Source organism: Copadichromis virginalis, linkage group LG16 (genome assembly GCF_057382275.1).
Source record: "Copadichromis virginalis isolate Kocher_CV1m ecotype Utaka linkage group LG16, C_Virginalis_male_GT1.1, whole genome shotgun sequence".
NCBI lineage: Eukaryota > Metazoa > Chordata > Actinopteri > Cichliformes > Cichlidae > Copadichromis > Copadichromis virginalis.
In genome coordinates, this window is record NC_140633.1 from 20616678 (window position 1) to 20632426 (window position 15749).

Below are 15749 nucleotides of genomic sequence, written 5' to 3' on the forward strand. Positions count from 1 at the left end.
ATAAAACTGCCTTTTAATAGGACCAACTGTAAATATAAAGGTAGTCTCTTGAAAATGTTACCATAAATTTAATCAGTTTTACTGCAACCATGCCCTCCCGTAACTGATTTTTAGTTTTTCTCCTTAATGTATGCTACAGACTGTTTTCAGTACTGAAAAGCATGTGAAAAGCAAAAGTTTTGTACTGGGCTATTTCAAATATTTGCAACAGTTCCTCTGGGCAAAGAAATGAGCTGTGTGCATCCCCACATGATCCTCTATCTCAACTTCTTTTTCCTTTTAGGAGTAGGCTGAATTTTCCGCCTTTGACACACACCACCTCTGTAAAAAGCAGATTTCTACTAAGATTATGTTATTCTCGCATTTTTTTTGGTGTTCTCTTTTCTAACATGTTGGGGTTTTTTGCTTTAAACTTCATTTTAAGTTGCTATTATATTTTTATTTCTGGTTATTCCTACTTTTTATTTTGTACAAAACACTGTGACTGTCTGTCTGTGAAAAGTGCTACATTATAAGTAAATATATAAACTTTTCAGGGTCTAGTTTCAGTTTTTTGTCCATGCCTATATTGATGTGCATTATTATCACTGATGGGATTATAACTAATAGGAAAGCTAAATCATTAAAGTTTTATAGAAAAGCGCTATACAAATACAGGCCATTTACCATTTACTTTGATGGGTATAGACCCTACATGTGTTTTTGCTTTTCTTTTTTTTTCATAAAGGAGCTGCAAACATAATGCAATGGACCAGCCAATCTATCCACTAAACATGTGGTTATGTTTCCTTTTGATTCCCTGTAATGTTTTGACATGTAAAATATAGAGATTACTAAATAAATATCTTCTGATGAAGTCCATAGCATTCATGTTTCCTTATTTTATTTGTAAAACATTGCAAGTCGGTTTTGTGTATCACTTTCATGTATTTCAAGGCGCTGGATGTTGCAGTAATTTATCATTTTGTTTTTTTAATGATGTAATATGAAAATGTAATCAAGAAAGCTAAATCGGTAAATTATTAAACCATTTCTAAGGAAAACAAATACACACACGTACATGTGAACTATTGTTAAATCCTTCATTTAAACAGGTTGATGCACTGAGAATGAGATCTCCTTTTCAAAAACATTTGTGTACAGAAAGAAAAAGAATACAGGGATTCAGATGCAGATCCAATGAAATCAGAGACTTGTTGCTTGTTCCATTTAAATCTAATTTTTGATTTAATAGTAATCAAAGAGTAGAGGTAATCAGGCAATCTTTGCAGTATAACTTTGGAAATAAACATCACACAATGCTACCATCACATCTTTTCATATTATAGCAAGGTTGAATAAGAAAAGATTCTGCTTTGATAAATTACAACTGTGAGACTGAATCAAGAAACTTGAAGATGGATGCAGAAGCATGTATATTAGCAATATTACCATAATAACACAGAGACAAAATTGTGACTTGTAAAGCTATGTGATGACTAATGATTGAAAAACAGAATTTGTTTCAAAATATGAATCCAATCTTTCCTTTTGATTTTCTTCACAGGTGTTCCACATAGGTCTTAAAAATGAGACTAGCATCCAGGCAGAGTCTTAAACATCCATAAGAATCAGTAGTTTCATTTTGTTTCAATATGGACTGGCTGGATACTTTTAAATAAGCATGTGTATAATATAGACCTTATTTTATCAGAATTTAAAACAAGTTTAAGTTGATTAGTGAATTCTGAAATATGTCAACTCTAGATTTGCTAGATTAAGGGTCGAATTAGCTGGATATAAAATAAATAATCAGATGTAAAATCTGTAAGAGTATGGGGCTTTTGTACAAATATAAATGATTTTTCTCTGTTGAGGAATATTTTGGGAGTTTCTAATCTTAAAAAAAAGGGGCAAGAAACAAAAGAAACTTTAACTCTTGAGCCACACATAAATAAATAAATTTTAACCGTTCATTGTACAGGGGATAATTTAACTTAATGATGCCACCATTATGCAGTTGAGCACGTTTTACATTTTAAATTTAAAGGACAGTTCCCTATGCTGGTAAAAAAATAATTTTACAAAGATACTATGAATGGGTGCCTTATAAACTGTTAATTTTTTTTTATTATTAGCGCAGACAGAGGTTAGGCTTTTACTTTGGAGGCCCTTTACCGGAAATACAATTGTTGACGCTACAAGCGAGCCAAGATGGCGGAGTACCTAGCATCCATTTTTGGGACAGAAAAAGATAAGTAAGTATTTAATGTTAACTTGGTAATTTCAGTATTAATTTTCATCTGTTTATCCTATGGCTACTTTTTGCTGACAGGATTTGGTCTTGTGGTATTTACAGCATGCAGCTGGCTAGGCTTCTGTGGCTTTATCTGCTAGCGCGATATGCTAGCTTTCGCAAGTGAAAAACCGCGCGTGCTAAAAGCTAGCTAGCAACATCTGGGTGATGAACAGTGCTGAGCTGGTCAGAAAGCAATCACAGCGGGTAACTTTAAATGAAAATATAGTAAATTCATATTCCAAGTTGAGCGTAAGTGGTGCACAAACTAGACCCTTTATTGGCGTTAACAAATATCATACTTTGTAAAACTCACACGTGTTTGAAACAATGGAAACCTCCAACGTACTAGAAGTGCTCATTAATCGCATTTAGGTAAATGAACTTCGTCTTTGTAATTTGTCTAGACCGCTATTTTATTCATTGCACTTTTTTTTCTATTGTCCTCTTTCCGGGTTGTAACAGTTAATTTGCTGAACCGCCAACAAAAAAGCGTTTTATGCCCAATGAAGCAACGTAGCCTCGTAGAAATGTAAAGCAGACATTGAAATGAAAACGTGTAAAACTTCATGGGTTGTTATTAAAACATTTTTTAATAATAATACTGAGTGAAAACGGTTCAATACTGAGTAAAATGATCATGTAAAGTGAAAGTGGAATGTGTAACCAGCAGTAGTTTGGGTGTATTAGAGCAGGGCGATTATGAAGAAATTGAGCTGATTTTTTGTACAGTAGAATTTTGAAATTTACCATTTAAGTAAATGGTACAACTCGAAGGTGACGGAAACGTACTTTTTTCAGTATTATAAACAATTCTGAAATATTGGGCCATACAGTCATCCGAAACAACAGTTGAAGAAGAGTGTGCAGGCAGGAGTGTCAGGGGTGAGACCTGCTATGATGCATGGTTTGGAGATAATGGCACTGACAAAAAAACAGTTGAATATGCTAGATTGACATTGAGAATGACCTTGATGGACAGGATTAGAAATGAGTATATATGTAAAATAGGATGACTCAAGTTAAGTGATTTGGAGACAACGATAGAGAAGCAAGGTTCAGATGGTTTGGACGTGGTGAAAATACTGGACAAAGGATGTTGAATATGGAGCTGCTAGGAAGGAGGGAAACAAGGAAAACAACAGATAATTGATGAATGTAGTGAAGGAGGAAAGGCAGATTGAGGTAGGAGCAGCTGGAAGAAGATACAATGAAATAAGAAATAATGTCAGTAGTCATGTAAACTACCAGGAGTTCACAGGGTTTTCCATACTTGTTCTTTTTAATGTTATTTGTTATGTGTTGCATGTTTTCTAGTCCCATCTAGATCTTTTAGGGTATCAGTTTGTTTGTTTGTTTTTTGTATTCAGAAATATTAATAAACATTGTTTTTATGTTTACCTCACCTGAGAGTACAGCCTCCCATTTTTCAGTGCTCTTAATATATTTTGTTTTACAGGGTGAACTGCTCTTTTTATTTTAAAATTGGTGCCTGCCGACATGGTGACCGCTGCTCCAGATTACACAATAAGCCGACATTTAGCCAGGTAAGTTGCCGATCCTCGAGTTTTATTTCTAGTATTCAAATTGATAAAAGAGCAGCACAGACCTCACAGAAATGGCAGATAAGAGTTAATAAACTGCGCACAAAATAAAAGTGTACTTTACAATCACAATTTTTGATTTTGGGATTGGCTTGATCTGCTAAATATTGTAATTTGATACCCAATGTGTATAAGTGCTCATCATCATCAACGTTTGTGCTTCAGACGATTGCCCTCCTGAACATTTACCGGAACCCCCAGAACAGCGCCCAGTCTGTGGACGGCCTGACCTGTAAGTAAAAAAAAAAAAAATAGGCCATTATTATTATATATTAAAATATTACTATTATTAAAAATGTGGTCTGTGAGTGTCTGAAAAGTTATTTATTTTTTATTGACCTTTACCCATGTTGTGTCTGTTTGCCACCCGTGCTGCTGCGAGTAGACAGCAGTTGAGGTTTAAAGTGACACAATGAAGCGAAGCTTATCAAGCCCTTTCTAATGGTTTTATTTACATAGTTAATTAAAATCAATGTGTTAGCTGTACTTACAGAAACACGCCAACTGAAAAGTGTCTTCTATCTGGAATATAGCAACAATTACACTGTGTATAGATTATTCATGTCTACATCTTAAGCACTTATTCACTGGATTTATTTATTCTGTTATTTATAACAAACTGTTGGTTAGCTGTTTTTTAATCTTATTCGACATTTGTTACATTTAAAGGTTAGCTTGGTTTAACCTGTGTTGTTTGGATCACAGACAAATTAGACATTAGAGTCTGAGGTTTACTCTGAAAGAGCGTTCTGCGTACAGGGATTTTAAGACCGATATACTGATAATGACATTTGCTGATATTAAAATCTAAAATATTTAAATATATCTGTGGATATGTTTTATTTACTTTCAAGCATATAAAGTATAAACAGATTTCCCAAACAGATGCGAGCTTTCCCTGGCTCTGCTCAGATCAGTTCCTAATTTCTTGCTCCAAGCATAGGTTGCCAGTGCCACTCATGACGCTGTTTAAGGGTGTTTCTCAAGTCTCATTTATCAGATATTTTGAATGCTAACTCACACCTATTAATTTAAAGAAATGCATTTGCACGTTAATTACGTTTACCACCTGAAAACGAGCAGTTAATGTGAACTGACCATTGATGTCATTGCAAGCAATTATTTTATGCAACTTAGTGTTTGTTGCTGAAACTGTGAATTATCTTTAACCACTAGGTACCATCAGTGACACGGAGATGCAGGAGCACTATGATGAGTTTTTTGAGGTAATTCATTCCCTTGTGAAGTATTTCTCATGTTGTGCCTCTCTGCCTCAAACCATGACCGCACCGCTTTTCCACTGGTGCATTTGTTTCTAACCGTGTTTGAGGTAATTAATGAAGATCCATTCTCAAGAACTAAAAATAAAAGATGCAAAGTTGTTGGATTGGTGTGACATCATGCAAAATATAGTTTTTGTTGGGCAATTGGATGACAACTGATGTCATTCTGATGTCTGTATGGTGAACGTCAACCAGCAGTTAGTTTGCTTAGTCTAAGATAAATACTGGTTATTATTATATTTACATGCTTCCAGCTCCCGTTTCTACTCGATGACAGCTTGTACTTTTCTACTTCCTTTTTCTCCCTCCTCACGCTCACAGACACATAACGGGTATGGCAGTCCATTCTCCCTGCAGCACGGACTACACTGCCCATGAGGCTACATTCTTTAGGGCTATGCCTGTAGCATTCTGTAGCTTAGCACAACAACAACAACAAAAAGGCGCTCTCTCACCCAGGAAACACACAGTCGCAGAGAGTCTGTAACCATGGCAACCATAACGCTGCCACCTGGAACCTAGCTGTCAAACAAAACCCAAACAGTCCTGACCCACGACAATATGAAACAGGAAAATACCGCCGTGTAATCCATTTATTTCAACAAAGTAACTATATTCTAAATACCACCTTTTTAAATGGTAACGGAATACAGTTACTCATATTTTGTATTTTAAATACGTAACGGCGGTACATGTATTCCGTTACTCCCAAACACTGCGCACATAACATCAGACTTGACTTCTCTATCATTTTCTCACAGGAGGTGTTCACAGAGATGGAAGAAAAGTACGGCGAAGTGGAGGAAATGAACGTATGTGACAACCTCGGTGACCACCTAGTTGGAAACGTGTATGTGAAGGTGAGTGTCAGGCTTCCACTTTCCCTGAAATGTAGTGAAATTTGGCTTTGATCCACTGACATAACTTTTCTCTTCGACTGCCATCTCTCTTTGTAGTTTCGTAAAGAGGAGGACGCTGAGAAGGCTGTGATAGACCTAAACAATCGGTGGTTTAATGGACAGCCCATCCATGCTGAGCTGTCTCCTGTCACAGACTTTAGAGAAGCCTGCTGTCGCCAGTATGAGATCGGGTGAGTTTTACATCAAAGGAAACAGCTTACAAGCTGTATTTAACCCCAAAAGGCCTTACAGAGGGTCCAGAACAGGAATATCCAACACAGTCAGGGTGGGCCAGCTTTCTGATACAGAGTCAGATTATAATAGTTCGGTAAATTCACAGCTAGTGAGCAGATGCCTGGTGTGTGTCGTCGTCCCCCCCCCCGTTGCATTATTATTCGCTCTGTTTAGCCAGCTGCTTCAGCCAAAACCAACACAGTATTTCCAGTTGTTTAATGTTGTGTACCACATGTAATAAAGGACAGCTTCAGACTGTGTCCTAAACTGTTTTTTGTTTTTTCCAACATCAAGTTCATTTGCAAAACCAGCTATGTGTTTCCAGTAGTTCAGTATTTGTTTTATTGAACTAAAGTGAGGATGGTAGAAATATGAAAAATGTTTTAGCAGTGGTGAAATTCTTGTTCAGTATAGGTTTGGCCAGTTTTGATTATTTTACCTTGTTTTATGTATTTATTTATTTATTGTAAAAAAAAAAAAAAAAAAGTGCTGGAGAGAAACAGAAACTCAGATCTGTTCGGCAATTTCTGATCATTTAATCAGCACAAGTAAGACCTATTTGCCAATTAGCTGATTCATTTTAGAGGTTTAAAGTTTAAAGCAGTGTTTGGTATCCTATTCATGGTGCGCCTAATGAAAGTCACTGTCACAGTCCACTCATGAGTACTTCTTTTTTAAGTTCAAGGTAAAGTTTCTAACTAGAAGCTTCTGTTTGTTCCTGGGAAAAGTAATTAAATTAATTTTTATTTATAAAACGCCAAATCACAACAATAGTTGCCTCAAGGCGCTTTATATTGTAAGGTAAAGTCCTTAAAATAATACAGAGAAAACTCAACAATCAGATGACTCCCTGTGAGCAAGTGGTTTGGCGAGAGTGGGAAGGAAAAACTCCTTTTTAATGAGAAGACACCTCCAGCAAAACCAGGTTCTAGAAGATTCTATGGAAGAGCTAGAGATTAATAATAACTAATGATTAAATGGAGAGTGGTGTATAAAGTCATAGTGATTGGAGAGAAAGAACGGGGAATGAAAAGGATACACTTAATGCATCATGGGAATCTCCCAGCAACCTACAGCTATTGCAGCATATCTAAGGGAGGATTCAGGGCCACCTGATCCAGCCCTAACTATATGCTTTAGCAAAAAAGAAAAGTGTTAACCCCAATCCTAAAAGTAGAGCAGGTGTCTTGTCTCCCGAATCCAAACTGGGAGCTGGTTCCAGAGAAGGGGACCTGAAAGCCATTTTACTTTTAACTACTCCAGGAACCACAAGTAAACCAGCAATCTGAGAGTGAAGTGCTTTATTTGGGTGATATGGTACTATGAGGTCTTTAAGATGAGATGGGGCCTGATTATTCAAGACCTTGTATATGAATTATTTTAAATTAGATTCTTGATTCAAGAGGGGACCAATGAAGAGAAGCCAGTATAGTAGAGAGATGGGTGAAATATGTCCTCTGGGTTCTCTGATTCTTGCTGCCCTGGTTTTCATATGCTTTGTGTGCTCTCTCCACAGGGAATGCACTCGTGGTGGTTTCTGTAACTTCATGCATCTGAAACCCATCTCACGTGAGCTGAGGAGAGAGCTCTACGGCCGTCGAAGGAAGAGGTACAAACTTTGCATGTCAGGCACGTCGTTAAACCTTCGGATGTTTCACATTTTGTCACGGTTCCTAATCCTCTACTTCCTCACACCTACAGCCGCATCAGGTCTCGGTCTCGGTCAAGAGACAGGCGGTCTCGCTCGAGGGACAGGGACAGAGACAGGGACAGGGGTCGAGGAGGCGGCCGTGACCATGAGAGACGTCGCTCCAGAGACAGAGAACGTTCGGGGCGATTCTGAACTTCGAGCAGTGACTACTTGCCCTCCCTGTGTTCATCCCTGTCTTTTTTTAAGTTTGTACCCTTGCAGATCTGTTTTGGGACTAACTGAAAGGTAGCTGTTTCGAAGATGTGAATCCACTGAGGAGTTTGGTTTTTCTTGATTTCTGAAAATGACTTTCACTTCATTAAATTTAAATTTGTACCAAACGATAATGATTACTGAGTCTCATTTCATATTTCATAGTAAGCATTCATTTCAAAATCAGATATAGCCACTGATGAGTCATTATTCCTCACATGTAGTGTGTTGTTGAACTTAGTCGTGAAGAAGTTCATGATCTAGGATAATTTCTTAGTTTAAAAATTTAAAAACAGGATTTTCTTGCCCACTCATTTCTGCTGCCATAGTTACTTCCATTTCTATTACATGTGATTCAAGATTTTATATCTCATATAGGCTGTAGACAGAAATTGGATCATTTGTTTCATAGGCGGATAAAACAATATCCGGCTGTGTAAAATGTAAATAAAAACAATGCAATGATTTGCGAATCTCATGAGAACATTTATTTGTTTGTTTGTTTGTTTTATTCACAGTAGAACAGAACTGAATGTTTAAACTACAACTGAGGATTAGGGCCACCGAGGGGAAAAACATGGGTATGTCCTTTTTCTTCTTTTCCAGAATTCTGAGAAAAAAGTCAGAATTCTGACTTTAATCTGGAAAAGGAGAAAAAAAAGAAAAGATGTGCCCACGTTTTTGTTTTTTGTTGGCCCTAATCCTCTTCCGTGGGGAACTGAGACCAGAGGCCCATACTATGAAGCACTTTTGTCTTATCCAGCTAATTTCAGGATTAACTCTGCGTTTCCTGCACATTTAAGGTGGTTCACTTCTTAAAGGAGGAGTGTCTCCATGGAAACCTATGCTGTGACCATAACCTGCTCTGAAGCCGGTTGTAGTTTTAAGATTAGAGATCCGCTGGTATGAAATCACCCTACTGACCAATCAGCTCTCTGGAAAATAATTTAAAGTATTATCGCTCTATAAATACACGATGTCAAAATAGAGCATTTATTTGTGTTTGCTGACATCAAATTTGCCCAGATTCTGGATTTTGTTCCGCTTTAAACAACAAATGCATAAAGATTTAAAATATATATATATTTATTATAATCCCTAAAAGCATAACGCGACTTTACGATGGAGTTGTAATTTCAACAATATTGAATTCTATTAACCTCTTTCCCCGTGCTTCTAACCTCTTATAATATAGTTTTATCTCTCTGAAGTCAGTCGCACCGCTTGTGATTGGTCAGATTCTGCTAACGCCACCCCTTTCATGTGAACGCGCAGGGAAACCCAGGGTTAATCTATCGAGTTGATCGTGTGGCCGCTCATTGATTTGATTTGTGCAGGTTACAGGTAAGTTGATTCAGATAATGTGAAGATATCACCGAATGTGGCGAGCTAGCTTCGTTGTCCAGGACCCAGATGCTGGACTTTTGGGAGAGGACTGTTGTTCCATTGTTGTTTCATAGAGGATAAGTTGCTCGACAGTCCCGGGTCTTCTTTGTTGTATTCGTCATCATTATTTTTCATAATGCTCCAGATGTTTTCATTTGGTGAAAGGTCTGAACTGCAGGCCAGTTCAGCACGTGGACTCTTCTACTGTGAAGCCATGCTTGTTGTATAGATGCTGTATGAAGTTTAGCATTGTCTTGCTGAAATATGCAAGGCCTTCCCTGAAGAGGAGGGGGACATGGGACGATCTGATTTCCTCGTGTCAGCATTGTTCCCACATCATCATAATTAATGTTGTTCCAGGTTCAACATTGCAAGTGACCAATCACCTTCTTGTGACGTCATTCCTTTGCGACTTCGAAATACCCGCCTTCGAGTATTTCGAAATACAAGTGAAGAAGCGAAAAACCGCCGCCTGTCCGCCGAATTTGAAGTCAATTTAGGATACTTTCCTTTAATAAACGGTAAGCATTATACATATGTTCCTCACTTGGCTTGCTGTTTGTTTGCTAGCGATAGGCTACTTGACGACAGCATTAGCTAACCAGTGTTCCCCAACTTTTTGGGTGTTTCGTGGCCCGGGGGTTGGGTCAGGCAAAATTGCAGTAGCTTCCCTGATCATTTTACAAACATAAGTGAAGAGAATCTGGACTAAAAGGCCTAGACTTATGGTTGTGTGCTGAATCTATGAATCAAACTATCACCTGGAAACATAATTAACTGGTCCATAGCTGTGAAACTGGACATGAGTTCTTGATTCTATGGAGATTAACAGTAATCCAGAAATTTACAAATTTGTCCCAGGGACATCGCGTAGATGTTGTCCCTGGGACATCGCGTAAATGTTGTCCCTGGGACATCGCGTAAATGTTGTCCCTGGGACATCGTGTAAATGTTGTCCCTGGGACATCGCGTAAATGTTGTCCCCGGGACATCGCGTAAATGTTGTCCCCGGGACATCGCGTAAATGTTGTCCCCGGGACATCGCGTAAATGTTGTCCCCGGGACATCGCGTAAATGTTGTCCCCGGGACATCGCGTAAATGTTGTCCCCGGGACATCGCGTAAATGTTGTCCCCGGGACATCGCGTAAATGTTGTCCCAGGGACATCGCGTAAATGTTGTCCCAGGGACATCGCGTAAATGTTGTCCCAGGGACATCGCGTAAATGTTGTCCCTGGGACATCGCGTAAATGTTGTCCCTGGGACATCGCGTAAATGTTGTCCCTGGGACATCGTGTAGATGTTGTCCCTGGGACATCATGTTAAAGTTGCCAGAGACATACCATATGAAAGTTTAGCTTCTTTTAGCCCCTGTTTGTTTTATATTATTTTATATATATATATTTTTTTAATATTATATTTAATATTTACATTGTATTGCAAAAAACCCCAAAACAAGTTAAAATGAATTAATGAATATTGACTAATTAAACCTTCGTTATTTTTCCACCAGAAATGGACGACATAATTAGAAGAAGTGTTCTGAATGACGAAAAAAAAAGAACTGGAAAAGACACACAACTTTGTGTGCATGTGTCACAATGCCAGGAGGACCCATTCAGTGTTGTGTTAGAAAAATTGAACTCATTAACCCTTCATGGACATTATAAATGTTTAAATGTTGCCTCAGGTAAAGAGACTATTACAAATTCAACTGCATCAGAGCTGGGGAAAAAGTCGAAACAGCTACAGAGCAGTGGGCTGTAAGGCCTATGTTTCATTTAAAGTACTCAAATGTTGGAAAGACCACACAGTCATCGTGCAGCGTACATATGATAAGCATGATGGGCATGATCCTTCGGACCCAAAAGACGCACATTTCAACAATATTTCCAGTGATTTGAGGAGGAAGATTGAGGAACTGCTTTCCCTTGGAACTAAGCCAGCCATCATACTAACCGAATGTCATAAATGGGCCAAAGAACATGGACACAGAGATCTTCACAACAGAGAGCATTTTGTCACACCACGTGACATTGACAGTGTTAGAACCTGCATGATGAGGAAGAAGCACTTTAACTGTGGAGACAGTCAAAGTGTACATACCTTACTTAATGGAAAACATCAAGAACATGTTCTCTTCTATCAACCATACACATCTGACCAAGAACTAATGATTGTTTTGCAGACACCTGTAATGAAATCAAACATGGAGAACTATGCAAAACAGTTAGTATTTGTTGACACCACGCACTGCGTTAACCAGTATTCATTTCCCTTATTCACACTTGTTGTAAGAGATGATCATGGGCATGGAGTCCCTGTGGCCTATGCTATTGTCAGCAACGAAAGTCAGAAAACCCTGGAAACTGTTCTTGGAATAGTTTGTGAGCATTTCCCAACTTCCCCGAGGTAAATAATACATTGACAGCTATTAATTTTGAAACAATTCCTTTTCAAAAAAGTTATAACATGCCAGAATCTAATGCTATAGCTGCAGCATGGGCTGCAAAAAACTTTCCTTTCCAGTTGTTAAAGTTATTCCTATAGGCTGTATGCAGTATTTTATATATCTACTTGTGAGTTGAAATGTTTAATTTGGCATTGAAGTGGTGCTTTGAGATAGCAAAAACATTTCAATACTGTTTAATCTCATTTAGTGTTTTCTTTTTTTCTGTAGAGCATTTATGGTTGACAAAGACTTTGCGGAAATAAATGCTTTGCAGAAGGTTTTTCCAGAGTCAGCTATCCTTCTATGCTGGTACCATGTCTTGCAGGTAAACCACATTGTTTTCTTTTCACGTTGTCTAAGATGCACCTGAAACACATTTTTACAACAGGGTCCTGTTGTTATGATTTGCCTCATTGTGATATTCACCTACTCAGGTTAATGAATATAAAGGGATAAAATGTTGAGTGACTATGTCCATCCATTTAAGACCACAGTGCACTCATCTTCTGGTGGCTGCTTCCCAAAGCTCTTTTTGACATTTAAAAATATGTTTGCCTGGTTGATTTCTGTAATGCACAGGTCCTCTTGTCCAGTGAGTGACAAAGTTATTTTTGGACGTCAGCTTTCTTTTATGCTTTTTGTACAGCTGCTCCTCTGTCTCTCTCTCCAGATTAACTTTTTTTCTCTTACATTCACAGGCTGTTAATCGATGGCTTTCAAAATCAGAGTCCGGGGTCCATGGGCTTTCTAACACCCAAAAGAGAAATGAAATCATTTCTTTCTTTTGTAAGCTGAAAGCTTGCACATCTGTAAGTGTAATTTGTCTATTTCACATTTTGATTTCTTGATTACACTAAGAGCATAATAACTTTCAGTTGCTAAAAAAAAGTTACAGAGAGATACAAAATAGATTTTTGAAACAATTTCTAAAACTGGCTTCTTATCTTGCTTATCAAAACAAGTACTTAAGCTGTGCAGAACATCATTGTGTCACCCACTGTGCAGGAGAACTTGTGAGTGGGATTCTTTCACAGACAGATGCTGAAACCAAATATGCTTATAGGTTTAGTGTTCCTTCTTAGCCATTGTAAGGGAAGAAATAATTGCTTCTTAATACAAAAACATGACATATTATTAATAACTTAAAATTCTTAATGTTATTCAATAAAAGGAAAAGGGCTTCAATACATAATATTAAAGATTTCAATAGGTCTGTTAAATGGATTGAAATATATTCTGTTGCATCCAATTCTCTTAGGAGGACGACTTTAAAGCCACATCAGCAGAGTTCTGCCAGACATTTAAGCAATACCCTTTGGTGTGCCAGTATTTTCAGAAGCACTGGGAAGGCATTGGCCACATGTGGTGTGACTACGGCCGTCGCTTCAGTCACGCTCGTTCTGAAACAAACAATGTGATTGAAAGGTATGATTTATTATTTTGACCTCATTCAATTGTATTGCTGAAAAAAAGATATTATGCTTTAATCCAAGAGGCTAAACTGAGTAGGTTCGTCATGTCATTGCCAGAACAGGTTTTAGGCAAATCCTTTAAATTCTAGCAGCGTTTTTTATGTTATCACAACAAAAAACAGAGTAGGTGGATTTGCCTAAATCAGCTAAACCGGCACAGAGCATTCCTTTATAAAAGACGTGTGCAATAGGTATTCCAATTTTTTAAAAAATAATACAGTCTTGATTAAAACTTTAAATTCCTTCAATTACAGTTACTAATCATTTCAAATAACTGTTTTTCAGATTTTTCCACCGCCTGAAATACCAGTTTTTATCTGGCTACAAGAATAGGCGTTTGGATGATCTGATTGAAGTGCTCCTAGGGAAGGCCGACGACTACTTCTCAGTCATAAAAACCCTGCAAGATGTGGGCCGCATGAAAAACAGGTTTGCTGACACCTTGTCTCAAGTTTCAGACTCTGCTTCAAGACTGATGGAAAGTGGTTGGGCTCTTAAAATTACAGTCAAGAACAGCCATGGAGTTAATGCATATCAAGTCCCATCTGAGTCAAGAGAAGACATGGTGTATGATGTCTGCCCTGTTGAGTCCTACTGCAACTGTACATATGGCTTACGAGGACTTCTTTGCAAGCATCTAGTGTTACTTGCAAAATTAGCAGAGGCTGACAATGACATCTATCCAAACATGGAAACAGACCTTGGCAAGAATTGCAGTGAAAGAAAGGCATTACTTTGTACACTGTGAGGACTTGAAAGTGATAAAAATGCCAAGTTTGTTTGGGAAATCTGTGTTTTTTTGCATCGGCTGAAACACTTCAGTGCACTTGTTGTACGTTCTCTCACTATAACACATGTGCTTGCCTGAAGGTGGCTTGTAGCCATTTTAAACAAATGAAAAACTCTCTGAAAAGTCCTCTATCAACTTTGAATGACACTCCTGTAGTTGAAAGCACAGACAAAAAATGCACAGAAGATGCAGTTGGAAAACTAAATGCTGTTTTAGATACAGTTAAACAGTGGACATTCATTCCAGAGGGTATTACTCCAATGATAGATGAACTGCATACAAATGTCTTAAAAACAAAACAAGTAGGCAAAAGTATATGCCAGTACGAAATAAAGACGACAGATAATGCACGCAAAATTAGGCCATTGTATTCTAGCAAGAAACGTTCGGCCAGCATCGACATTCCAACAGTCTGAAAATGAATGTGAACAGTCGATAACCACTGAAAGAGAGACATCCTCTGGAGAAAATGAAAACCTTTTGGAATACAAAACAAAAAAGAGAAGAGTTAAAGCTAAGTATATGCACAAGTAGACTTTTGTGTGACATTTCAAAGGGACTGCATCCATTACTTCTGTTTATTGAAACCTAAAGCTGAATAGCTGTATTAACTTTCTGCCAAGGAACAGATGAAAAGAAATTGTTTGGTCTCTCAAGCAGTTGTTATTTATGTGTGTTATTCATTACTTTGGCTTGGTTGCTGTTTTTGCTGTTTTCATCTGTGCCCATTGTAATATTTTCATATGTTACTATTTTTATATTGCTATGCATTATAAATAAAGGATTACTTATTACTAAAGGTCTGCATTTGTAATTGTTGGTATTATTTATAAAATATGCGCTCTTAAGTTTTTTGCTCCATAAAACGATACCTGTCACTTTTTGGACATAGAGTATCAGCTGTTGAGAATCCTGGCTCATACAAAATAGAAGTAAAAGGTTTCAACATCCAGCCTTTTTATGATTAAATACAAAGTGTAATAACAGAGTTATTGGGGTGTGATTTTGTTAATAGTTAGTCTTAAGTATAAGTTTAATAGTAATGAGTAAGAAAATATAGCCAGAATAATGGAATGAGACTAACACCTGACCTCACACTGAGATTTGGTATGAAGTGGCATGTTTGTGCTAATGCTGACATTGGGGCTCAGAGTTCCTCTGTGTGTATATATTTGTGAACGTTAACTTGGCTAATGTCCAAGGGTTTGACTGCTTTCCTGTTGGATTGTATCACAAAGAACAGGGATAAGAGCACCAGTGGCCGTGCACACCCTCATCTCTCTCCTTCACCCGATCATTAGTGTTGGAAACCGGCATTAGCTCAGAGTAGATTAGACTTCAGTATAGTGCAAGTGATTTGATTTCATGATTATTTGATTCAGTTTTTTCTGTGTTCAAGCTCAATTACTTTAATAAAATATGTTGAATTCAAACAAATAAATAAACAAATAA

General features: G+C 37.6%; 2 protein-coding genes across 2 annotated transcripts; both read left to right on the forward strand.

Annotated features, from left to right (window-relative positions):
- Positions 1–2153: 2153 nt before the first annotated feature.
- Positions 2154–8326, forward strand: u2af1 (U2 small nuclear RNA auxiliary factor 1). The gene is made up of 8 exons (XM_085433709.1): positions 2154–2237; positions 3735–3822; positions 4045–4111; positions 5056–5105; positions 5924–6022; positions 6119–6252; positions 7812–7904; positions 7997–8326. Exons 1-8 carry the CDS (start codon positions 2194–2196, stop codon positions 8136–8138), a joined length of 717 nt encoding a protein of 238 aa, XP_085289835.1. The 5' UTR covers positions 2154–2193; the 3' UTR covers positions 8139–8326.
- Positions 8327–11041: 2715 nt separating this feature from the next.
- Positions 11042–15096, forward strand: LOC146690669 (uncharacterized). The gene is made up of 5 exons (XM_085433710.1): positions 11042–11995; positions 12264–12360; positions 12734–12844; positions 13294–13460; positions 13793–15096. The coding sequence occupies exons 1-5, from the start codon at positions 11262–11264 to the stop codon at positions 14253–14255; spliced, it is 1572 nt and encodes a 523-aa protein (XP_085289836.1). The 5' UTR covers positions 11042–11261; the 3' UTR covers positions 14256–15096.
- The last annotated feature ends 653 nt before the right edge of the window (positions 15097–15749 follow it).